General features: G+C 43.8%; 1 protein-coding gene across 1 annotated transcript; it reads left to right on the forward strand.

The window, feature by feature from the left end:
• The first annotated feature begins 681 nt into the window (after positions 1-681).
• Positions 682-21,127, forward strand: smad6b (SMAD family member 6b). Its single transcript, XM_053319730.1, has 4 exons — positions 682-2,195; positions 5,265-5,321; positions 6,066-6,143; positions 20,233-21,127. The coding sequence occupies exons 1-4, from the start codon at positions 1,397-1,399 to the stop codon at positions 20,772-20,774; spliced, it is 1,476 nt and encodes a 491-aa protein (XP_053175705.1). The 5' UTR covers positions 682-1,396; the 3' UTR covers positions 20,775-21,127.
• Positions 21,128-27,362: the final 6,235 nt, after the last annotated feature.

Below are 27,362 nucleotides of genomic sequence, written 5' to 3' on the forward strand. Positions count from 1 at the left end.
ACACCTCTATAACCAATCCTGTATTGAGTGAGGTTCAGACCGCCTACCTTATTAACATAAAAACAAAAAGATACATAAATTAAGAAATGTAGAAATACAGTAATAAAGAAATAATAAAATGTTAAAATATGGAAATAAATAACCGAAGAAATACAGAAATAATGAAATTTAAAAGTGGAAATAAATAAATGTAGAAATAAATAAATAATGAAATGGAAAAATATGGAAATAAATAAATGAAGAAATAATAAATAAATAAATAATGAAATGGAAAAATATGGAAATAAATAATTGAGGAAATGCAGAAATGTAGAAACGCATAAATAGCCTTAATAAACTTTGATGTATGGAAATGTATAAATATATTTAATATGTTAATTTAATTATGTCCTTTTTCATGACTAAAATGTATGTATTTTGTTTACTTGTGTATTTAATTTTTTATTCATGCATTTATTTATGTATACTTAAGTCATTTTTCGTCCTCCATAGAACCTTGTTTGCGCAACAATCAGTGCAGCTCACAGCCGCCAAAGTGTCTAGACTAGCACATGATGGTAGTCAGCCAATGGCTCCACCGCTCTCCTCGGGGGCCCCGTGTGTGTGTGTGTGGTGTGTGTATGTGTGTGTGTGAGGAAGAGGGGGAGAAAAAAAGAAAAAGACAGAGAAACAGAGAAAGAAAGGGATCTGGGTTGCAGTTTGGTTTAGGTCTGAGTAGAGAAGCAGGAGTGCGATTCAGCACCGGGATTGATCCTCTTCATGTAGGTTCAGCTCGCATGGATATTTTGTTGGGATTGTAAAAAGAAAAAGAAAAAGAAGTGCACTGACATCTGAAGAAGAAGACAAGGATCCTGACTTCTAGAGCATTTTTATTGGAATTAAATCGCCTCGAAGTACCATATGCTCAACGTATCGGTATAGAAAGTAGATCTGAGGTCGTTAAAAGTCCGAAACTGTTTCAGGCTGCGAGTTGCCGTCTTGGGCTGAAGGCTGCCGGCTTTGGATTATGTTACAAAGTATATTATGTTATGTTATTATGTATTCTACCTTTTTTATTCGTTCGTAGCAAATATATAAACAATCCATTCCGCAGCGATCCGGGATAGTAAGTCACAATTTGAGCCGCTTGATCATTTACAGTATAGTCTGTTAATTCATGCATTTTGATCGGAATGCTGCAGTGCATTTATTGCGCGGTTTTGTTGTTGTAGATGCGACAAAATAGCCTTCACTCTAATGTTGCGGTTTTGCCACCAATGCTCGTCAGTTGGCTGTGCATGCTTTGCACGGCATTTCAGAGACATTAATGTTTTGCAACGACCGTAGAAGTATCTGTAATATTCGGATATCCGTACAAGAATAAAAAAAAACCCCATATAGATTTTCAAGTTGTCGTATGTTCAGGACGAAACGCTCAGGTCTTGTGCGGCGACTCTGGAGAAGCCGTTTGATCCCAGATAAAGAAGGGGAAGATGGAAATGGCAAAACTAGTGAGGGCTGTAGGGACGATCTGTTCGGCAACAACCCAGAGAAAATTCCCAAAACGGAGCTCAGACCGATGACCCCTAGCGGGTCTTTTGTGGGGGACATAGGGGGTGTGTGCACCCGGAGCCCCGTGGAGAACAGCGGCTTGGGGGTCACGTCGGACCAAGATGGGGGTGCGGTGTGCGTCCAAGAGCAGGGGAGCCCCCGCTCCATACAGGACAGCGAATGCAGGACAGTGACGTGCTGCTTATTTAAAGACCGGGACCACTCCGAGCTCAGGGGTCCAGAGACGGCTCAGGGTACCAGGGATCCGGGCTCGTGTCACTTCGTGTTGAGGAACCTTGGACCACGGGACAGCGGCTCTCCTGAGGCGCAGGAGGCGATGCCACGTGCGGTGTTAGAGCAAGAGCTGAAATCAGCCACATACTCTCTTTTAAAAAGGCTAAAGGAAAAGGCGCTGGATACCTTACTTGAGGCGGTGGAGTCCAGAGGAGGGATGCCGAGCGACTGTGTTATGGTTTCTGGGACAGAGCTGAGGTTGGGCGGCCATGTGGCATCTCCACAGCTCCTTGTATGTAAACTGTACCGCTGGTCCGACCTCCTGCACACAGCCCAGCTCAAACCGCTCTGTGAGTGTAAGAGCTTTGGGGCCCTGGACAGTCCGTCAGTATGCTGCAATCCCTATCACTACAGCCGGCTCTGTGGGCCAGGTAAGAGCATCTGCCGGGACACACTCACACTGTTTGTTTGTAGTACCACAGGGGCCCTCTGATGCTGCTGCTCAGGGTAAAGTCACCAAGAAGTCTAAAATCTGTAAATCCAAGTATTAACAGGTGACCATAAGGCACCAGGGTCTATACTGTTTGCTTTCCAAGCACAGGTGTTCTTTTATTCTCTTGTCTGGCCCCTTTTCAGTTTTCTATAAGGTATCTTTACTTCTGCCTAAACATACAGGTAAACCCTGCAGGTAAAGCTAAATAAGCATGCCTATTTATTCAATGTGCATTTCAAATAGCCATATGATTATTAAGACAACTGAAAAGGTCATGTTGATACTTCCATGGTAGAAATGAACTCTACCACCTTGTTTTATTTGTTTGGCTTACTTTTGTGCACATGGAAAGAAAAGGCTGGGCATTTGATTAAATAGTTAATGATTGCAGAAGTCATCCATATGGCAAGGTGAACAATAATCTCAGTTTGAGCAAAGAATATGAGCTGAGGTAGATTTGACGCCACATAAATGTGTGAATATTGTCTTTTTTCCAGTTTAATGTTATTCCATGTTTCCCTCATTTATTCTGAAACATTTTACCATAATGCTTTGGAAAATATTAATTCAGTCTGATGTGTATGTCCCATTTAAAGATTTGCTTTGACAGCTTTTGTCAGTGCTACACCAGAACATCACTCACACTAGCTTGTAACATCTGGGCCCCACAATAGTGGAGTGTGTTTGTTTGGACTGCAGCAGTCCTTCCAGCTCTTCTAAGTTAAAGTCTTCACATTCAGTCCCTAATAACTTTTAGCACATGGCATCTTTAGTATGTCTGAACATTTCAATGTGTCCAGTTAGACTGTAAATATGGCTGTGTTTGAATTCTTCTGCCTGGTTGTTTCAGGTTTATTGCCAGGTAGGTCAAACCATTAACAATGTAAACACATATGATTGTATAGACTTATTCACAGATATGGACCTGGTGCCATAGGTCAAGTGTAGTTGGTGTTGTGGTAGAGAATAGAGCTTTATCTTCACTATCAATGAACTATCTATGGCAGAACCTCCCTGACCTATATTAAACAGATTAAATTTTGGCAGGGGGCAGGCCTGTGATTTGGCAAACCTTAAATGCTGGGCCACTCGACCCTGTTGACCCGATGACAACGCGTGGTATCGTGTAAAGATGCAAGCGTCAGTATTTCTGTCTCCTCACTGGCACAGGAGGTGGATTTTCCATAACATCCATGTTTACTAGAGCCAGCTGGCTGTGACAAGCACTTCAAAGTCATAAGTCCAACAATATCATAATTCATAGTGCGCAAATGTAGTAAACTGATGCAGCTTTGGCCCTCCTGTCACACCATGCTGTCTGACCTCATCAGAACTGCGTGTATAGAGCTCCAGGTTAGTCAGTAAATCACTGTGTTTGTTGGTTTGGAGAGACTGTGTTAGAATATGAAAGAAGTTTGTTCCCTCTGCTGAAGTGGATGTGAAACTGTGCTATGTGAGTTTATCTTCACTAAAACTAGCAAGATGAATTGTAAGAAGAGGGAGAGGGGCACATACCCCATATTGGGACTAAGGCTCGTAGTAGACATAGCTCACATGCGCTCATGCGTGGCCGATAGAGCTGGTATTTCTTTCATGCTATTCAAGAGGGGGGGCTTTGAATCAAGACCTTAATTACTGGTTTTGACATTGTTTGTAAATGGGAAAGTAAGATATATAGAATTAAATAAGAGTAGCACTCAATGCATGAAATAGATCTTACCTGGAAAACATTTGAATCTTTTGTAAAACAACTTCAAATATGCCTAAAAACAAGATTTTTTAAACTACAGTTCAATCTGCTTCTGTTTGATTCTAAAGTGACTTGAAAATAAAAGTGCTGGTCTATGTTTTGTGTGAGAGATTTTAAAGAATAAATCAGCATGTAATGTGTGACAGAGGGCTTGCATTTAAGTGGACCAAAACTTTTTCCTTTTATTTTGCCAGGCATTATACTTTTCGAATGAGATCAGTTTCAAGTTGCGCCTTAAAAGCCCTTTTGTCCTAAGGAGGTCCCCTCATGCTATTTAGGTGAAGGAGTGGTGATAATATACAGTTTGCATACTACTGGCGCCAGACTGACTAGCTGTGTATCTGAGTGACTGAGTTCAGATCCTGGCAATTACTGCCGCCACTCTTAAAGGACCCGCTGCTATTATGCTTTTCTCCTTCCCCTTTTCCCTGTAGGCGAGGTCACAGTGTGCTCACAAAGTTTTCTTTCCTCTGCTTTCCCTCTTGTGCAAGTTATTCTCTTCATTCCTCCTCTTTTTATTAGATAAAATCAAGGTCTCTGAACACAGTGCTGTTAAAAGCAGAGATTTACTCTTGATTCAATAAACTACTAACTTAAAGTTATGGTTAGTCTCTGGTTTGTAGTAATGGCTGCTTTAGTTAAATATTATGTTCTTAAATAACATCAACTAACTATGTGTAGCTTTCTGTTACCTTTATTAGCTTTTTAATATGCCTTAATTAAACAAAATGATTTAATTCTGATGGGCAGGCACAAAACCTTAAAAGTTATGATGTAGTCTGCTGTCTCCTCTAAATGAAGCTGTAAGCTTAAAGCTTTATGGTGGCGTGAATGTTGTTGCATAAGCTAGGCATGTTTCTTTTTGTCTCTATCACCCATTAATGACTGTAATTTCATACAGACTATAATGTAGCAAACAATGTTTGCTTAACTTTTTATTACTGTAGTATCAGACATTATCAGATAGGTGTCTTAGTGTGTGCAAAGAGGAGCGGACGAGATATCAGTACAAGATTTGTGCACAAAGAAATTAACAATCTTTCACTGACTAGCTTTATCAGCCGGTGTCGGAGCCTTTTAACTTCTTAACATGCGTTTTCTTTCTTATAGTATACTAGTCCAACATATGTAAACATTGCCCAAGAATTATTGTTGATGTTTTTAGAACCCCAAGCCGTTAATTTAATTACATAGATATATTTTAAATAGCATTTCTTCTCATTATTAGGTTATTGACATGACTGTTTTGTGTTACAGAGTCACCCCCACCTCCTTATTCGAGGCTTTCCCCTAATGAAGAACACAAGCCACTGGGTAAGTGACAAACCTGAATCATTCCTTCTATTTCATCCTCAGTTATTGATGTACATCTGTGTTCTGTTGTTAAAATTATATCCTCATTGCTGTCACTTGCAACCAGGAAGATTTACTACTGCAATGACTTCATCTATCATCTTTTCTTTAATATGTATAATAACATCTGTAATGGAACTTGCAAACTGCAGGGCCAGTCTCTTGTTTAGACTTTGGCTTTGCAGGATTATCTGAAAGAAGAAACAGGAATAAAACAATGTGGAGAATTTTAATGGCCATAATTAGGCACAGTGACTGGCAATTTGCGTGGTAGCTTTGAGATGAGACCTAGGCCAGCATGTGGCATAATGTCAGCATGCCAGCCAGAGCCAGTGTTGGTAGTTATGGTGTGGGTAGCATGTACTGTGGGCTGCTGGGACTCTGGAGCCTGGCTGCTAGCTGGGGCTGCAAGCCTGAGTACAGCTGAGGTTTCTGGCGGCATTTGGAGTGGATGTCATCAGGTAAATCCTGTAAGTGAAGCTGCCATGTTAACCACTATGGGATGAAGCTAATAGTCTTTAGTGGATTGGGAACATGAAATTGACACTAAACAACAATGATTTTCATGTTTTAATGAAAGAAATCAGGAAAACATTCTTGGGGAAATGCTACAATTACCCAGCGGTGTCCACTGAGTCTCATAGACTTGATAAATAGTGATTGATAAATAGTTCAGGGTGATGATTTCTTTTTTATTCCCTACAGATCTGTCAGACTCCACATTGTCTTACACTGAAACCGAGGCAGCCAGCTCACCAAACATCACACCAGGGGAATTCTCAGGTGGGTGTGTTTCTTCAACTGCTGTCAGTCTCCAAATAAGGAGTTTATTTCCGAAACGGGTTACACTGATTTTAGAAATGAATGATTACCAGAAGGTTATCATCCCAGAGGATCTGGGTCTGTAAATATTGAAGTACTGTGTCAAATTAAGAACTTCATTTTCTCATAGAACTTTAAAATGTGTTAGTCTTTAATGTTATGCTTTACATTTTGTAACAGTGGAAGGTATTTATTTTTTGTTGGCACAGTAGACAGTCTGTATAGGTTTGGATGGTCAAATGTCTGCATACATGTGTGAACAGCTGTTTGAAGTTGTAGTTTTGGTATTGGACACATATTAGCTTGAATTCAGAGGGACTAAAGAAACATTTTCAGCTTCCACTGAAGGCACCATGTGCCCAAGTATCAGATTTAGTATTCTGCAGGATAAAAATAACTCAATGACAAAGTTATCCACTTGGGAAAGATCATTTTTAGACAAACTTTGGGGTTTGGCTCTATGATTAATTGATAGTGTTTGAGCAGTGAAGAACCTACTGTTTCTACAAGATATAGTGGCATGGGACAGATGTTAATGTGTAAATAAGAGATTAGTGTCTCATCCTGATGTGTTTGTTCCCCTGTGTCTTTTAATGAAGTCAGAGTAGAAGAATATATGAATTTATAGAGAACTTTGTTGAGTGTTGCATTGTCCTGTTTTCAGGCTTTGAAATAGTCTAGCTGAAAAAAAGCTAAAGGGAGGTTTAATTCTTTCAGAGTGCACTCTAATAACAGTGCAATGCTGTATTCTGCATAGCTGTGGAGTGTATCTGGATGAATAGGCAAACTTACAAAGGTAATTTCATTTTGATGTTGTGCTTTATTCCCTCTCATTAAAGGCCATTATGAACAGTCCGAGCTTTATAGATAAAGGTTTCATTGTGAGCGGTGCAGAGGTTCAGCGGGGCGTGTGTGTTGGCCACAGAGCCGGCCTCCCCTCCTCTGTTTTTCTTTCAGAAATATTTGAGTGGGATCAAACTGTAATAAGATCCAAGCTCGCTCAGAAACACACACAAGCACACATACTTGTGCACATGCATGTGCACAGACACTCACACGTACAACTCTATCTAGCTCGGCTGTAAGTGGGCTGCAGGGAGGGGTGGGTTCAGGGAAATGGAGTTGCTCCTGTGAATGGGGCCACACCAAAGGAAGCGAGTAGAAACAGTCCTGTCCTCTGATTTGAAATGAAACACTCCTTTCTCATGGCATAGAGTAAGCATGCCTCCCCCTTTCACATTAGGGCCACAGCCAGCATGCATAGTATCATGAGGACATGGAGTCAGAGCCCTCATTTTGGGGCTTGCAGGGAACAGCATTTCCTGTTCAAGGGTCTGCCATGGCTCAGAGGCCTGGACACTGAGCAGTTGACATGGCTACCTGGCAGTGAAGTATTCAGTCAGCAAGGGCCCCCTCCTCCCCAGTACACATGCTGTCACCACCTCAGCATGGCCCGGCGACACTCCCTGAGTCAACAAATGAGGGGCTTGTCAGAGCGCGCACCACAATTCCTCAGAGACTGTGGTGAGGAGGGAGGATCTAGACATGCTAGGCTTTGGTTTCTTCCAACTGTGTTGCTGCTTGTACAGGCCGGGCTTGATCACTCACTGTTGGCTGTGACACACTCAGCGACTTGGGAAAGAGAATGACCGGCGCAGCAGAGGGTGGTAGTTTTTCTGTGCTGTGAGATCATATGTGAAGCCAGCTTCGTTTTGGACAGTTTGGACAGGGTGGTGGTATGTGGTTGGTTTTAGATACATGTTGAAACAAACTGTCAGCATCTTGTCAATGATACAGATTCTCCACCAAGCACTTGCCGTTGTTTGTCAGAGGATTTTTTGTCATCACAAGACAGAGAGCCAGAAGGCCTCCTGATAAAACCTGCTTAGTTCAGCTTAAAAATACAGTCTTGTAATGCATATTGTCAAGTTATCCTGTGTTGAACATGCCGCTGACCTGGAGATGACATTCCCTGTGAATCCCCCTGCAGCTTGGGTAGAGAGTGACTGTGTGTGTAACCGGAGTTGTATGGGATCCAGACTCCACCCCTGATACAGGAACAAGTAAACCTCTTAAAAGCAAGTCTGGGGGGCAATGGGTGGGTGGCTGGGGTGTAGTCAAATAATCAACTACAGTTTGCAGCCCAGGGCTACAGAAATACTCGCTGAGCATTCTTCTGCATAACACAATGGCAGAAAAACAGATTGAAACTGGTTGGTTTGGTCAAGCTTGCTCAACAACTTCGACCAATATACAGAATATATTCAAGGGAACTGGGAAAATACTTGGCTTCAGATTTTCATTTAAAATGTATTTGGTGCGTTTCTAGATACAATAAATGTACTTGAATAAATACGCTGTATTTTGTGAAGTTAATATTACAGTTTCATGATGTGCAGATGCATTTCTCACAGTTGTTTAACTTGCTGAAATGTTGTTAGTGATGCATTGTTAAAAAAGCGTCCCCATGTGCACATCATTGTATTATATGGTCAGAGACATTTTGACCTTTCCTATCCATGTATTTAAATGTGTCGCAGTGTGGGAGAGAGACAGCCCCAGCAAGCACTGTGTAATGTCTGTTTATGTCACGAGTGGGACCAGCTTTCAAGCCTGCACATATGTAGTATTCCTTTAGTATGAATGGGAATGTGCCTTAGCCTGTGCTGCTCTCCCAGTCTGCCCAGACACCTGTTTCCTCGCTGCCTGGGACTCGTTGTGTGGACATCAGAGTTAAGCTCTTTGAAGCAGGTCTCATTGCTTCCTGTATGACTGTGTGAGAGCTTTTTCTCCTACACATTGACTTCATTATGTCAGTCATATTGTCTCTAACATTCAGTGCGTTGACATAACACTTAAGTGATACCGTTACAGTAGGCTTTCTCCTGTGAACTGGTTTCTTAAATGTCATGTAAATGAGGAACCTGGTTATCATAATCAGGGCAGGGGATTACCCTGAAACCTGATTTCCCTAGCTAGATATCTCCCGGAAAAGGTGATTTCTTGGCCATGTATACAAGCAACCAGGTTTCTAATTGTCTAAAGGAGACATACTTACACATATCAATGTGTCCTTTTATTTAGAAATAATTCCCACCAAAATGGAAACTGACGAAGAGCAGCTTTCCAGAAGTCTAAATATGTTCCATTGCTGAGCATTTGACTACATGTTCAATTAAGACACATTCACACTCCACACCGTCTGTCTGCCTCGCCTCTCGCTGCACTGTCCATCTGCTCCGACACACACACCGAAATCTGATTGACTGATTACTACAGTGCATGTAAATGCATCCTGCGTAACCTGGTTTGTATGAGTAACGTGGTTACTGAAGTCTATGTCAATGCATAGATATGGAGCTCTTCATTTTGACACTTCTTCATTATAATGCTGCAGAGATGTAACTTAAGAATTTTAATCATTGTGGATGCTGATGGTGGTGTTAGGGTGTATCATTCTTTATAGTGGTTACCATGTTAACAATGTTTATGTACTTATGTAATGAATGATGCTGTCCTGCCATCTCTGCACTGTAAGATCATGGCTCCAGTCTGCCTACATTCTTCACTCATCAGAGGTTACGTCCTCAATCAACCCATTGGAATTTGTCAGCATAACACTGTGTGTACACGCTCATGTTGGTGTGAGTTGACATCACCGGTGTGAATAGAGGGGCTCCCTTGCTGGGTCAAGCGACCAGAGGACATGCAGAGTGACCTGAGTCACTGTCTTTTTTTATTTTATTTTCCTCTTTTCTTCCCCTTCCTGAGAATGTAGGAAAGTTGGACAGGAGGAGTGGAAAGATTGAAAGTTACTGGACATGGACTGCACAGAGTGTTGAAGCGCTTACTGAAGGGAAGAGGGCATCGGCAGGTAGTCAGGGTTCTCACACGGTAATCATACCAGATTCTCCCGCGTCTGCCTGCCTGTCTCTGGAGGAAAAGCCAGCGCTGCCTCTCAGGCTGTCTTGTCTGCAGACAGGCACTGTGTCAGGTCCATTCTGGTATTGACTGATTCTTCCAGGCAGAACAAGGCAGTTAGTAGATAGATGGGAAGGGCTTCATGAGAGTCACAAAACAGATTGCTCAGGGAAATTGCAGTGTACTATGTGCAGGTGCTGTAACAGCAAACAGGCGTCTGTAAACCTTTTGTTTATACATTTTTTAGTCTCTGTTTCTTCCTTTGGGTCCACATATGAGTCCAGATGCATGCCTGCATACTTTCACACACAAGAGCAAAGCAAATTAAATTGTGCAGTCAATACTAATCACAGCCTGCCTGTCTGTGTCAGGAAGAGGCCAGCACTAAGCATCCAACCATTCCCTCTGTCTGTGTCAGAGACAGTGGAAATGCATGGAATAATTAGACAGTCTAATCAAGGCATGTGATGCGTCTCTTGATTAAAGCAGATTAGACTGGGCCCATACTTGTTGATCTGACTTTGAAGGCATGTGATTCCGCTTCTGCTAAAGGAGCAAAATTAAACAGCATATTTTCTATACACATGTGAAAATATTTTTGATAGATTGCACCTCTAATTTGCTCCAAAGTGTCTCATTATGTTTTTCCGTATTAGATCATCTACTCAGTTCATTGCGGTGGCTTTTGGTATTTTATGGATTGCTCCTTTTTTAAATGATGCTCTACTTTTTCTCTCCTGAGCGTAAGCGTGATGCTGAGTGACATAATATAGCTGACATCATTTACAACACACCCAAATTCAGAGCCAAATAATTAATTTTAGAGTTGCCCGGCACAAATCAGCAACTGTTATATTCAGTGGGCCACTAATAATTTATTCATTTATATACATTTACAGTATATCTCATTTCCACTATGCAAACATTTAGTCATCTTGATGTAACATCAGTACTCTGACTTTGCAGTGCTCAGTGAGAGGTACGGTCTGATGGAGTGACAACTGCATCAGCATGTTGGCCCTGTCCCCCTCCCTGCTCTTAGGTATGATCCCCCTCCTCCATCCCACAGAGAATGATGCAGCCTGGGCTCATCTCCCCCTGCAGCCTGGCACATGGCCTCAGGTTTCCACCGCAGCCCTGAGCCTTCCCAGCGCCTCGCCGCCCACACTCCCTCAGGAGCCCCAGTGCTCCAGGATACGGGATGTGGAAATAATGTGACTCGAGTGCTTCCACCCTGCCTCCCGAAATCAGGTTTTGCGGATTGTTTATTTGAGGGGAAGGAGGCCTCAGACAAACATCCTGTTTTAAAAAGCTGCCTGGGTTTTGTAGCAGTGCAAGGCGGTGAATTGCCCCTTTGACAGTGGGGGGAGACTGAGGAATGTTGAAGAGAAGGCCAGCATCTCGGGGGACATGAGGGGGCTCTCCTCACCCGTTTGTCATGTCCAGTTTGCAGAGTCTGTTTTAAGCAGGCAGAGGGGGTGGGAGGGAGGAGGTGGAGCGTTGTAGCTATACATCCTGAAGGGTCTTGTGCTCTATTCTCTCTGTAGTGGTGTGAGGCCTGTACCCACAGTCCTCGTCTCAAGTATCCGTTCCTGTCCTGGGAGGCTGGCTTCCGTTTCCCCTTACGTAACACACATACACATAGAAAAAGAGCCATTGATAAGAACGATAAGGCCATTTTTCATTTTCCCTTTCTCAGCATTGTTAGACTGTGGTGTGTCAGAAATCCACTTTCAACTTTTTCTCTCAGGGGTTATGACTTTGAAGACTCTCAGCAGACTCCTCCACGGTCTACATGACCTATTTGTTCACTTGTATGACGTGTTTGTTGTTGTGTATGTGTTTGGATGCTTTTGATTGTTAGTGATTTGATTGCAGTCTAGGTTGTTTCCCCTCAAATTACAAATAAGCTGTTCTACCATTAGATTTGGATCTTTCTTTTTTCTTTGAGTTTGAAGGCTTGAAGATGTGAGCCAAGTCAACATTTGCAGCATTTACAACAATCCTCATTGGTTTATAATAGAGCAATCTTCCTTGGTGTGGGCTGACTGTGTCAAGCAGCGGAAATGCAAGTCAGAAGTAAGCACTTTTTAATTTGTCACGTACATGCAGAGGAGGGATTCTTGTTGTTGTTGTCATTATGCTGAGATTGTTTTGCACTGAAGTTGCTCTAAGAGTTGATTTTCAGTCAGTGCTGGCAACACAGGTCCTAGACATGGTGAGGTAATGTGACCTCTACGTGTAGAGTGAAAGCCATGCTAATCTAAAGCAGTCCTTGGAGAGGCCTGAAACCCCTTACATGTCAACAGAAACTAGCCTGCTGAGCTTAGTATTTATCTGTCTCTACTTGGCAAGCCAGTATGGTGCCAGTGCTGCTGGGTGTTTGACTAACTTCTGAAGGGCTCACAGATAAAGATTAATCTACAGCCTCATACATAACTATGAGTCTAAGCTCACAGTGCTGTGCTTGTCATTTGAATTTACGGAGTGTACTGTGCTCAACAAGGATAAGGTGGACTGTGTTTCATTTTAAGTCTCACCACACAGATAGAAAGTACAGTCAGTAGAAATAACGGGTGTGCTCAGGCTATAATTTTTGCCCCATATTCTACCTTAGCAAACAAAGCGAGTGAGCTAATCTAGTAGTGTGCTTAAGGAGGGCTGCTGTTACCATCTTCACTCCCTTCACACCGCAGCGCAGCACCCGCCTCTACCAATAGCGCCTCTACCAATAGCGCCATTCATTCAGCTCAGGGCACAGGGTTACAGCAACAAATAAAGAGCGTGCAATGCCATTAAAAATGTATGGAATGTCCAACTGTTAGTTTAGTGTTTTATGGTGCCTCCTCTCAAGGCTGAGAGGGGGAACAATACTTCCATTCGAGCTGGCCACTGTAAATGTGCTAGCCTTGCATCGCCTGGCAAAGTGTAGTGAAGGAGGTGCCAGTTGTAGATGCTGTTTTTATTTTCTGACCATTTTACCCACAATTATAAATCCAGACACTGGCCTTGGCCAGCTATGATTTAGGCCTGTGGTCTGATTGCTGGCTAAAATAGATTTAAGATTTTTTTTCCTTCCTCCCCAGAGGAGCATTGACAGTTGTGCCTAAACCTATGGCTGTCAGTATTTTTAAAACTCAGAATAGCCAGCGCATTCTTTGAGCCTCCAGAATGCTGTGTGTGGATTAACTGTAGGGGCCCATGTCATTCGCCATCTCTACACAAGCCTTTTACAGCTAGAGGGAAATGATAGGAGCTCATTGTGGACGAGTGAACAGTAAACTCCCAGAGTACTCAGGCCTGGTTAATTTTCTGTCTACTGTACACATGTAAACTGTAAAATTTTCTGTCTTTCCTTATCTTGAACTTGATCTACTGAAGATATATCTTCATTCCACTCCCATGTCCTAACATGGGGCCAAGTATGATAGACATAATTTGGAGCCTTTGATCTTGTTCCCGAAAGCTGATGCCTTTAAAATCTACCCAGAAAACCCTTTTTTTTTTGAGTGATGGCCTTGAAAAACACGCATGATAATATATTGTTTACAATGGCTGATCTGACTGTACTGACCACGCACTGCACACACAGGTATTTGATTTCCTAAGCATGTACAAGTATGTGTGTCCCCAACAAAGCAAGATGTGCTCTCGCAAGTTGTAGTTTTTACAAGTTGTAAACATGCTTATGTGAAAATTCTCATTGACTATGTTCCCCCGGAGGAAAATATATTTACTTTTGTAATGTGTGTTTTACTTATCTTTTTATTTGTGTGCATTCTGAAGTTTTGGCCGTGTGGCTCAGTACGTGCAGTCAGGCTGTCGCATTTCAGGGTACGGTTTAGATTAGAGGTCTGGCTGTAGCTTCCCCCTCTTCCCTTCTCTGTGACTGCCAGCACATAATTTACTTAATGAAATCCTGCCATTCCCTTTAGCTTCAAGATTTTTTGCAGATGTTGACAGGGAAGGACTTTGTGAATTATTGGAAATGTTCACTCCTGCATTTTTAATGAATGTCTTGCTTGTTGTGAACGGGTTGACTTGTCAGAGATGGCGGGGGGCGGGGGGGGGGGACAGTTGTCTTTGTTTGGGGAGCTGGTGTCTGGATGCCCGCGGTGGAGGAGTGTGGGTTACAGCCCTGCAAGTGTTGTGATTGAAACAGAAACTCTGGTGCCACATTATCCTGACAGAACACATTCTCCTCACAGACTCTGATCCACTGGGCCGATCAATAGGAAACCATTGTTTGAACGGCAACTCTGTCCATCATAGCTGCTCCACCTTCCAGCCCGGTGGAAACCCAATACCTACCTTTCGCCTTAAATTAGTCAGACTAATATAACTCGTAATAATAGAGTTCCTTGTTATTGTTCATTTGAAACCAAACCTTCAACATAGCTTGAGCATATAGACCAGCTAAAGTTGGTTTCCTCCCTCAGTGTTCAGTCTTGGTCTTCCCAAGAAGAGAAGCGTGTGGACTCTGATCGTTGGTTGAAAAGTATGAAGAAAATAGAAGAGTAGATTTGGACCAACAACATATGATTCGGTGATACATTTTAGACAAGCAAGACTCTTAAAGGACAAGAAAGAACTAACCTTCTTGCTGCACCCCCACCCCCCACAGTCCTAACCAGAGTAGGAAGTTAGGAGGCACAGCAAGGAGGAGGGGGAGTTCAGGAATGTGCAGGGTCTCCTCTACTCAAATGCTCCAGCCTACTTGGCTCGAACCTCCCTCGCACACTCACAAACAAACACGCTCACACACACACTCACACACACACTCACACACACACTCTAACAGATAGGTTGTATGGGGAGGTGAAAGGGCACAGCTCACCCAGCAGGATGTTCACTGAGTGTTTTGCTTTCGGTGCTCCTCTCAGACATCGCGGCCTGTAGATGCGGCATCCACAAACATCCCCCATGGTTCTGACGGCGCTTTTACATGCCCTGAAGGACTCCTTGCATCACCACCACCACCACCACCACCACCACCTCCACCACCATCATCACTTGTGTGCTCTGTGTTTCTGACACATTGCAAAGCTTTGGAGGAAACTTAAAGGAAATGAGCAGCATATTCAATACACCCAAAAAAAAAGAAGAAAAAACAAAGCCTTCTCCCTCATACTAGCAGCCTGTTACTCACGTGCACAGACGGCTCCTCTGTGTTAGCCTCCGTAGCTTCCTGTGCTTTTTACACTCTCTGTTATTTATTGATTTAATTTATGGATTCTGTTAGTTATCTGCTATCAAGGGTACAGCACTTTTCCTCCCTCAAGGGGTCATCCCGAAACAGAAACGGAGGGAAAGTGGAGAGGAAGTAGATGACAATGTAAAGCATTCCCATTGTGACCAGCCAGGCTTGGTGACTGGATTCAGTTTCTCAGGCCTTTCTGCTCCCACAGTGTTTTCTCCCAGCACATATCTCTCTCCCTCCCTCTCTTTTCTATCTGTCTCTCTCTATCTCTTGCTTTCCTTCCCTAACTCTCTCACTCTCTCTCTCTCTCTCTCTCTGCATAGAAAGGGCAGACCTCAGGGAGAAAAATCCATACACATATAAGAGCAGCTCCAGTTAGCGTGTCTGACTGATAAAGCCGACTTTGATGGCAGAGATAGCCCAGACGCCAGCCTAAATGTGGCCTGCACAGGGGTTATAGTCAGCCTGTAGGAACCATTGTCTACAGAATTAAAGCCATACCATACTCTAAACAGGGGGGGGGGGGGGGGTGCTTTTGCTTTAGTTCCACTTAGTTGTTTTAGTTGTAAGAGAAAGTCTAAATCTAACAAATGATGGGAGGGAGTGGTGCACAGGAATGCACAGGTCAGTTTGGGTAAAAATTAGTTTGTTCTTAATATTTATGAATACAACCACAGTGCACACACACACGCACACACACACACATAGACACACTCAGGACACACCGAGTCCTCATACCCCCCTCCTCACCCCCAGCCGTCCAGCCTATCAGTTCATTGGTAGAGTCTAATAGCTGGAGGGGAATCTAATCCTTGGCACAGGATGAGAGACTGCTCTCTCCCCCTCCTCTCCTTGCTGCTCTCCTCCCCTCCACTGGGCTGCTTAAAGGGACTGGCAACAGTGTTTTGTTTTTTTTAGTTTTTTTTTTCTTCCTCCTCTGCAAAGTTTTGGAGGAATGAGTTCATCTCAGCTCCCCGCTCTGGATTAGGAGAGATGAAGTATAATGGAGGTGGCCCCGGAGCTTGGTGGGGAGATGTTAGCACGGAGGGGAAGCTGTTGTTTGTCTGCCTGTCCCTGACACTCGGCCTCCCATTCATCTCACTCCAAGGCTGTGGAGCTGTGTTTACCCCGGGGCAGCTCTTTTCTGCTTCTCCCGCTGCCCTTTTCCCCCACTCCTTTTCATGCTGTCTTTAAAAGCATTACTGGATGATCATCAAGGATTGCCATTGAAACTTTCAAGCCCCCATTTCTGTGTACTTAGTAGTAATTATCCAGACTTGCTCTCGAGTGCAAAGAACTCATTGCACAGCGATCTGCTTTTTTTCCACATGTAAACCTGTGGAAAAGGTTTGGGCGAGCTGCATAGGCGTGTTTTAAGGGCTGTGTTAATGGCATGTACTTCACTTATAATAGAGGAAAATGCTATAAATAACAGCTATAATCACAACATATTTTCTGTTTGTTTTGCTTGCGGCATTCATAGTATATATTATCTCCATGCATCTACATTTTTCATGCAGTGTACTTATGTAACCAGTAACCAGCACCACTTACAGCTGACATTTCTTTTCTGAGGCACTCGAGCATGCGTCACTGTTTGCTTTCTGTGTTCCAGCAAACTGATATAAGTCTGTGTTTGTTGTCGGATCTGATGTCCTGCGTTTGATACTCTGAATTCCTCCAATCAGACGGGCCGCAGGGAAACAGAAAAATCAACATTTTCACGTGGTTTCCATGGAGCTCACGCCTTGTTATGGAAATCAAACTCTGCACACCAAATGCTGCCTGTTGGAGTAGCGTTTGTGAAATATCTCTGTTTACTGTGTGATTATACCTCGACATGCAGTACGTGCAGATACAGACGCTCAAGGCTACTTTTAGTTTGCTGATATGTGTCAGTGGACTTTTTTATGCTTAAAGTGTTGTAATCTGTTTTCTTTTTACGTGACACTTGAAGGAAACCAAATAAAGGTTGTCCTTATCATGCTGGTAGAGTACTGGTAGCTGTTTATTCCACATATTTCCTTTTGTAGAGCAAATAGCTTCCACAGGTGTGTCCACTTTTTTGGTACTACCAGTTTGAGACTGGTTATAAAAACCACGAAAGTTGATGAACTCCTTCCCATGTTCAGATCATTGCGCCTGGCTGTAGGAACAGGAAGTATAGCGGCCATACTGTGGCTGCGTCCATCGACTGTGAGACTGACACTAAGAGGAGAGGCTTTTGAGAATAAAATAACAATAATAACATGCGCTACTATTCTAATGGGTAAACGGAGCTGTTAAAAGGTGGCAGGGTTAAATGGATGCAGAGCACCAGTAATTGCTCCCATCCCGTCGAGGCTCCTCCCTGAGCAGACCCTCTGAAAGCCCAACATGGAGTCAAAGAGAGTTGGGTGTCTCTGCTGTGGTCAGAAGGGAGGGAGACATACGCCCTCCCTTCACCGCTTCATGTATGACGTTAAAGTTTGGTCTGAGTCTTGGCCTGGCCTGTATCTGTATCAGTTTCTGGTCACATACTATTAATTAAACCTGACTCACTCATTAAACTTGCCTTCATACTCTCTTATATCATTTTTGGAAAAGGTAAACATTTACAGAACAGCCAAACATGGCTGAGGAAACGAGACTTTCCTTGAAAGACTCTGAGAGGCTGTGCTGTGGAAGTAGGGCATGCCGCTCGAGCTCAGGGGTGTAAAAAGCTGTAGTTGCCGTGGTGATATTATCCAAACAGTCTGCCAATTGGTGATAGCTCTGCCCTGTTAAAGGGATCCTAATGAGTTCTTCTCTCAAAGCCCTCACCTCAGCGCCCCCCGTAGCCAAAACACACAAGTTCAGGACAAAAACACAAACACACCAGCTGATTTTCTTCCCACTCCAAACAGACACATGTGCGCACAGCCACACGTAGACGCTTAACACAACAGAGCAACAGGAAAAGGCCTGGCTCATGGTGTGCTCATTGTCTTCCCTCAGGCTCAGGCTTAACATTAGATACATTTCTAACCTTTGTCCTGCTCATTCCTCTTCCTGGTCCTCACAGTCTTACTGGCTACCTTCGTTCCAGGCTACGTGTGAAAACTACATACCATTGACCAAATTGTTTTTGCTTTATTCTCCCCATCTAAAAAGGAGGAGACAGTAGCCATTTGGTCTTTTGTGTTTGTGTGCAGAGTTTCAAAGTGAGTTTACCTTGATGTGTGGGCTCCATTTGATTGAGACAATAGAGGGCCATAAACAAGTTGGGGCTGCGTTCTTTGTGTGGCCGAGCCGCGCTGCAGTAAAAGCTGAGCTCAGAGTGGAGGAGCTGGAGTGTGGAATTCACTAATGGCACATGCATGTTGGGGCCCCTGAAGAGAGGGGGTCATTTCAGCCATCAGTGTGTGCGCAAACACACAGAGAGCCTGTCTGCAGCTCCCCCCAGCCCCACACATCCCCATTCATTCACTCACTCTTTTCCTCCCCCTCTGCAACACAGAGAGCCTTGAACCAGCAGGCGTTTTGTCTGTGCAAGTCTGGTCAACGTTTTTGCTAATCTTTGTATAAACTTTACTAATGTGGGTCACTCAGCAGAAAGGTTTAGTTGGATGGGAGGTGAGCGAGGCATTTTGTTGCTGTGTGGATCCGCAATGCTCCACCTTAAAGGCGTTTGTTAATGGGGCGGGCGGTCATTAAGCCCTGAGAGCAGAGAGACTGAAAGGAATGGGGCCACAAGCCCAGGCTTTAAATCCTCTGTGCCAATAGACTCTCTGAAGCAAAATAATGGCATCACTCTGTGTGTGAGTTAATGGGAGCTGATAGCATGAAGGCTGGGGGGTCAGCGGGTCACGGGCTTGTGCTAAGTTGTCAGGGAGCTGAATGCCGTCCCTGGGCCCACAGCAGGGGGAAGAGCTGGGTGGAGGGGGAGGGGGACCCCCTGCCTGGCCCTCTCCCGTTAACCCCACTCTACTGGAATGTGAGGAAGATGAGGGAAGAGGAGAAAGAGGCACCCTCATTCTCCAGGAGTAGAAGGTGAAGATACCGATGTGAGCTCATGGAACTCTCTGTGCTTATTCTCGCTTTTATTCCTCATCCACCAGCCTCTCCACTCTTGTCCAGCAATATATGTATGTGTAAATGTGACAGCTTTGATCAGCGTGGACTGAAAGTAGTCGGCAGTGCTGTGTGTCTTTTCAGTACAGTGAAAGATAGAAGTCTACCTAGGGAGCAGTAACTCACTTCGGAGTGCTGAGGGCTGTCACTGAAAAGAGTTCACAGACTGCAGCCATGAAAACTGAATTAACAAGCTGATTTACTGGACAGAGATGTTTGGGAACAAGATGCCAGCTTTGTTCCACTGTAAAAAGGAAAAAAAGTGTTTTTGTCATCAGCTGTGTTTATTGTCACTTGAGTAAAAATGTGCAAAAGATAAACACTGATTTTCATAAAGTTGTTAGTACATTTTCAAACTGCCCGTAACACACTGGAAGCACTTATTTGCCAATTTTCAGTGGAAACACTGAGTGTAATCCTGAATTCATTTTAGTAAACAGGAGCTGTTTTGAAAGTGCATGTGTGAGCAGCAGTGAGTGGCTCTGTGCTGGTCGGTCAGTGTTTAATCGTTACAGTGCCCTCTTGAGGCAGAGGGACGAACTGCAGGTGTTCAGTTAGGACTGACCTCACTACACCCTCTACCCCCAGGATATGTATAGTAGCCCATGTGTGCCTGTGTGTTTGTGTGTGTGTTGGACGGATGTGCATGCAGTGGTATTTATACAAGGCTTAGATTTCAATACAATGCCTCCTTCAGTATTTATAGTTCCACCATCTGCTCTGAACAATAAAAAGAGATAGTTAATCCCTTAAAACTTAAGCCTTCCTTTTTACTAGCCCTGTTTGTTTTGTTTATGTTTTGTTTCATGAGTGTCTCTCTGTCTCTGTCTCTTCTAGATGCCAGTATGTCGCCTGATGCCCCTAAGCAGAGCCACTGGTGTAACGTGGCATACTGGGAGCACCGCACACGTGTGGGTCGCCTCTACACAGTGTACGAGCACTCCGTCAGCATCTTCTATGATCTACCTCAGGGCACGGGCTTCTGCCTGGGCCAGCTCAACCTGGAACACCGCAGCAGCACCGTTCAGCGCACACGAGGCAAAATCGGCTACGGCATCCTCCTCAGCAAAGAGCCGGACGGCGTTTGGGCGTATAACCGCAGTGAACACCCCATATTTGTCAACTCCCCTACTCTGGACGTGCCTAACAGTAGAACTCTGGTGGTGCGCAAGGTGATGCCAGGCTACTCCATCAAGGTGTTTGACTATGAGCGTTCGTGCCTCCTGAGGCACACCACAGAGGCTGACCTCCTGGATGGACCCTATGACCCCAACAGTGTGCGCATCAGTTTCGCTAAGGGCTGGGGCCCCTGCTACTCAAGACAGTTCATCACCTCTTGCCCCTGCTGGCTGGAGATCCTCCTCAACAACCATAGATAACACAGACGGACCCCACAAACTATCCCAAATATCATCTACCTAGATTTAATATAAAGTTTTATATATTATATGAAATATATATTATACTTGTAAATACGGAGTCATTTTTACAATGTAATTATTTATGTATGGTGCAATGTGTATATGGACAAGAGGAAAAAACGGAAAATGCACTTTGGCTTATATATATTATATATATAAATATATATAAAGATAAAGAATCTTTCAATACCAACTTGAGAAATTATACAGCAAAATTAGGATAAGCCTGGATTTGGTGTATAGTTTTCATATACTATTAATATCCAGACAAAAAGCTAACACCATTCACACATTGATAATAAAGTATTCGCATAATAATTCTCTTTGTTTGGTTTGTATCATTAGCTCTCTGTTTGCATCTCACTCAGTGTCTCTTTACATTATTTTGATGGTTTCTTTAGATGTCCGACGTGATGTGATTTTTCATAAGAAACCAGCATTTGATGTTTGATGCCAGGTGTTTTCCCAGTCAGCGCCCTGGGAGCAGATACCAAAATCAGAAATGAACTAAATGTTTTCATGCAGGAAACAAGAGCTGCCATGTCACCGGTGTTTATTAATAATGGTCATTCGCTAGTCATGGGCACACAAATCAACTTATATGTGATGATATTTACATTTCAGTCAGGTTATAAGTAGATTTTCATAAAAGCTATGATGAGAGAAGCTAGCTCAACTGATCCGCATGTCCTTGAGGTCCTAAGGAGCCCCGGTGATGGGGGCTTTAGAGGAGATGGTGTCGTGGAGGATAGTGTTGGAGGAAATAATGAAACGACTCAGGCTCAGCAGTCAGGAGGTCCCTCCAAAGGTGTCCCCACTTCAACACATCACAGTTGGCCAGTGGTCGCCAGTCTCACCTCACACAGCCAGCTCGTCTCACAATGGACGTTGTTATAACTGACCAGGGATGCGGCACCCTGAAACCGCCACAGTGATACTGGAATGTATGCAGAGAAACCAAGAAGTTTTACAAGCCTACTGGAATCTTAAAAACTACAGCCAAGGTGGATGTGGTTTAGCTGGCTTCCTTCATAATTGCTGGTGTTGGGTTGTCAGATTGGCGGTGGTGGTGGTAGTGAGGAGGGGAGGGGGGTATAAGTCCCTGCCAACATTCAGCAATAGAGGCATTCAGTAACACTCTGATTCTGGTTTAATGAGAGCTGAACTGTGCAGTTATGAGGATACGCGTTTTTAAAAGTGGGACTCTGAGACATCAAAACTGTTGGATGAGCTTTTTGAAGTGTGTGAACAAGGTGTGTGCGAGTAGAGACACACAACGGAGAGAGGTTTTGTTTTTTATGAACATGTTATCATATCTTTTTTTGTTGAAAATACCATTTTTCCAATATGAATGTGCTGCTGAGTGTGGCGTCTCTGTCCTTCCCCTCCTCCATAAAGGCTCAGACAGCCTCCTCCAGGCCTGCTGTCTGTCTGGAGCCAAGACTGTGTAGAGTTCAAACAGCAGAGAGGAGTGGCTCCACTCCGCCTCTGTCTCTGCCTCCGCTCTCTTCTCTACAACTGGGGGCCATTATCCTGCTCCTTTGTGTCTGTGTTATGGGAAAAGGGCCCACATCACCACTGGAGAGGAACTGGCAGACAATTATATGGGGTGGCGAGGAGCTAAGACACATAGTGGGCAGATTACACAAGCCATCACAGAGGGTATGTGAGGGGGCCTAATTAGACAGGGCTGGGTAGCGGCCAAGCGACAATACACATCTACTGTAGCTGCATCTCTGGGAAGGCGCCTGCTCCGCTGCGCTCCAGAGCTGGAATAGTTGTGGCAGGAGGACTCTGTAACTCTCAGCAAAGATGGAGGAGAGAAGGGAAAAGCCATGTAAGCAGCTTTGTGTGCTCCATGAGCTCAGGAATGGTATTGATTAGCGGGCTGCAGCCCTCAATCATTTTCTGGAGGAGTCTATGTCACTCTCAGCCCCAAAAAACCAAGCCGCCATTTTGTTCCACTGTTTATGATACACTGAGCTGTCGTTGCAGAGCTGCATTGATTAGAAACGGGTGTTAGAGAGAAAACAACATAGAAGCTACTTTTCACAACAACAAAACTCACGTGAAGAGCTCACTGTGTGTGTATGATAGACGATAAGAGTATATCTGCACATATGAGTGTGCGGACAACTGCTTTTTAAAGCTCTCTGAGTTTGGAAACCCTGTTATTATGGCTTCTGTCCTGCCAAAGCCTCAGTGCATTCCTTAGACTGTAGATTCTTGTCTGTAAGCCTCTCCTAAGGCCTTCACAGTTCACAGCTGGCAACAAAGGATTGAGGTCTCTCTGATAATTACAAATCAAGTCATTACATTCATCTGTTCCTTTTAAAGGTGAGCACACCTGCGAAAAATGAGTGAATGGAAAAAAAGTGGAGAGTAACAATTTATAAAGCCTCTCCATGTCCTGATAAGAGATGAGGAAGAGGAAAGCGATCAGTGCTTCAGAGTCAGTATGTTAGTTGAGTCGGGGCAGATGTGGAACTACTGCCACTCGCTACTACTCAGTCCATTTGATGACCCCGTCCAGCACATCTGGCCCCAGTAAAAACACAGTGAGGTAATAGCACCTTTTGAGACGAAGAGAGAGATTACACAGAGTGCCTGAAACACTTCCTGCTCTCTCTCTCTCTCTCTCTCTCTCTCTCTTTCTCTCTCTCTCATGAACGCCGTCCCACGGAAGTCTTCTCACCTTGGCTGAGGGTGTTAATTACGGCTCCTTGCAGCTGCCATGCTTGCCACTTACTGGGCATGCTGACACATGCCAGCGCACAGGGGATCCACGCTCTCAGAGGGGATTATGGGCCGGCACGCAGGGCAAGCCGGGATGGGAGACTTTTCCTTTTGGGTGTTTTTCCACCTTAATGGGCTGAATTTAAGACAGCGAATCAGAAGTGGTGTGACTGATGTGTCTGCACTTTGGTGTGGGTGGTGTGTGTGTATGTCTTTGCCTGCACAGGTGGGTGTTGTGTCTACAGCAATCTCATGCAGTCTTTTTTTTTTTTAAACTGTTGTGCTGCTCAAGTTTGCTGCTTCCAAAGTGGCATTTCTGTTTTTCGTATCCCTCTGATGACAAGCCATGATTCTGCTACTGTGCTGCGAGCCGCCAACTGAGCCTGGAACAGACCATTGAGTAAGCATTTAGGTGGTTTTTCAGAAGCCAAAAGCAGTCCGGTTCTGATGCTCCTCTGCAGATCCCCCCCACCCCCTCCCTTTTGGTAATTACAGGGTGCACAGGGGCCTCTCTGACGTACGAAAAGGATTTATTTTAGTGAGTTTCCACAGAGGTTAAAAGAATGCCACAGTGTGAGCACACACACATACACACACCCTTAGGCTCAATGCTGACAGCATTTATCATGCCGATCCTTGTCCGATTCATATCACAGGATGGCATTCAGGTATGTTAAAGGCTTTTTATTAATGGGGAGGGCTGTCATAAGTTTCTGTAAATCCTGTTCACCTTGTTGATTGTCATGTGTTTGAAAAGCATACAGAAGTCACACTCTTCACTACTTCACACTCAACCTGACCGAACAGGGGTCTCTCTTTTTTCTTTTTTTTTTTAATGCACACAAGCATGACACTGCTCGGTTTCTCTCGCCTAAACTGGGATGTTTTGTTTCCTTTTAAATCAGAATTCCTCTTTCATTTAACCCCTACCAAAGAACAAGGCTCCATTCACTGCAGAAACCACTAGAATTACATTCTTTAATACTCCATTTTTATTGGTTAGGAAGAATATTCTTTTTTTTCTGTCTGCATGAGGAGTTTCACTGATGAGAAGAAAAGATGTGTTTGCTGAGTTCTGTGTGATATTGTCTCAAAAATCCCTATAATTTATACCAGCCTTTAATAGAGTTGCTTTATGGGCTATAATCAAATCCCTCCAGACCCTTCTATCTAAATTGTGAGGCAATAGCACATGAATGCAGTGTGCTGCAGCAGTGCTGAGATACATATTTATATGCCTGCATGGTTGTGGTTGTGCCTGCCTGTGGGTTTTTCGAAATGCGACTCCTTTAAAGAACCAGTCATGAACCAGTTTTGCAGTCAATGCTAAGTAATACAAAATACATTCACTTAACACTGAGTCTCACGTGTTTTGAGAAGTAATCCTATATATTAAAGTATGTCATGCTCATTGATGTTGCCAAGAACTCCACAGGCCCAGTTTGTCCTCTTAGAAGTCTGAGGGGTTTTTTTTCCAAGGGGCTGTAAAAGAGAAGATCTAGGAACGCGGCCCCCTTTTCTTCTGCAGGGCTCCTAATATGTTCCATATTGTGAGTTTAAATGGGGTGGACTCAGGAAATGCAGTCACACTGCTTTGCCTTCCAAGCTTCCAGTCTGAGGTTTGGCCTGCAATGCTGGTGGTTCTGTGGACTGGGGCTGATTGGGCGGCTGGAGCTGCCGAGGCGGTTAGGCTCAGCCATGTGGGCTTTCTTCCTCCTCTCCTCAGGAGCCGAGATGTCCACGTCGCTGGTTCTGTTTTGTTGTTTCTCTGCACTGGAGCCCAGCTCATGTAGACTGCACATTAATGAAAGTCTTACTCAGTCACATTCTGCTTTCTACAGCTTGGACTTTTTGAGGAGTGTGCTTATCAATACAATTCTCATTTGTGTCTGTTACATATAAGGCAAGCGGCCAGCCTGCTAGCCTAGCCTATCATAAAGACTGGAAACAGGGGAAGTCAGTGAGCCAGCTAGTTCTGTCCAAGGGTAACAAAATCTGCCTATTAGCACCTCAATCTTCCCATTTAAGATGTAGCCTATAACATATATCTAATTTTTATATCATTTGTGGGCAACAAAAAGCAACTTCAGGAAATAGTCCATCACATATAAACCCAGTAACACCTCAACTTGACATTTTTTCACTTTGGATTTAGTACAGATGAAACAAATGAGATACGACATGCTTAGTAGTGAGCTCAAGAGGTGCTAGTAGGCAAGTATTATTACCTTTTGACAGAAACTAACTGCCAGCTGGCATATTTACCGAACAGACGAGAGTGGTATTGATGTTTTCATGTCATCCTCTACAAATAAATAAACATTTCCCAAAATATTGAACTATTCCTTTAAATTTCACTTTATCCTTTAAACAGGAGTCACTACTGAGGTTCTCTCTATGCTCATTCTGTTTCTGTTTCGTGTGCTGTGAGATCTTCATTTACCCAGAGCCAGAGCTAAACCAAGCCATCAGTTGTTGAAGATGACTTTATGTAGCTGTTTAAGTGCTCTGCCGGGCACTGCGAGGCCCAGCCATGAGAGCGTATCTCTGAGACGAGTGAAGATGAGTGAGGAGGCTCGAATTCCAGCCCAGAGGTCAGGTTTCGCATTCCAGGGGCACACACCACGGCCTGTCTCCACACTGACATACCTGCTGAGTGTATGAGTGCCAGCAAGGGGCCAGGAATGTGTGTGTGTGTGAGTGTGTGTACACATGCACACGGTTCAGTGTGTGTGTGTGTGTGTGTGTGTGTGTGTGTGTGTGTGTGTGTGTGTGTGTGTGTGTGTTTTTCATTCAGCCGCCTTAAACATATTGTGTCAAAATGAACATATTACATTCCAGTACACATCATGAAACATCAATACAGAAAACTTATCAAATTAACAAAGGAGTGAATGTTTTTTTCTTTTTCTCTCTCTGTCTGTCTTTCGAGATGTAGAGAGGAGTTGTTCCACAAAATCGAACCACGCACTCATTACCCCACGCACGCCATTCACAATCAGCTCAGAGGGCGGGTGGGAGTCCAGAAGAGCAAAAAAAAAAAAAAAAAAAACAAAGAAAGAAAGAAAGAAAGAAAAAGCAGGGCTCCTTCTAGTCCCATCTGAGGAGATCTGGTGCCCTTGAAACTCTGAGGAATCCAGCGAGGGAAACCGCTGCAACTTTTAACTGCTTTTGGTGCCTACTGGGCTGCTGTTCTGTACCATTTTATTTTAATGTAAAAACCTTGCTAAACAAAACTTGGACTTGTCTTTGTAACTGTTCAGTCTTTTCTGATGTGATTTTTAATGGGAAAGAGGGATATGAATACCAGTCCAGCCACACACAATGATTTCCATTATTTTAACAATAGTGTTTATTTCACTGTCTTTGAACTGGGCCTGTATGAGTAACATGAGGGGAAAGTTAATTGTTAATTATATTTAAGTGATGCTTTCTTTTGTTGTGCTTAAAGTTACAAGACAAACCTAGCATGAAACTTTAGTTCAGGACTGCCAGGAATGTTTCTGCATCCTCCGGCTTTTAACTGCAAGGAGAACTTTTTTTTTTCAACTACTAAAAATGCACTAAAAGTTACACTAATCCAACCTTGTGTAAGAGTTTTATGGGCTATGACATCTTCTTGGACTTTAAAAGCAGTATCCATGATGCTATCTCAATACCGTGCTTTAAATTTGTGTCAGGCTTGGCAACCGCTGCTGCAGTGTAACTTTACATTCAATACTCAACTCTTTGCCAATAATAGTGGTCTCTAGCCAGGAATTGTTGGCTCATCTGCACAATACTATGGATCAGCAACACAATACCTCCCAG

The sequence above is a fragment of the Scomber japonicus genome, chromosome 5 (genome assembly GCF_027409825.1).
Source record: "Scomber japonicus isolate fScoJap1 chromosome 5, fScoJap1.pri, whole genome shotgun sequence".
NCBI classification, from domain to species: domain Eukaryota; kingdom Metazoa; phylum Chordata; class Actinopteri; order Scombriformes; family Scombridae; genus Scomber; species Scomber japonicus.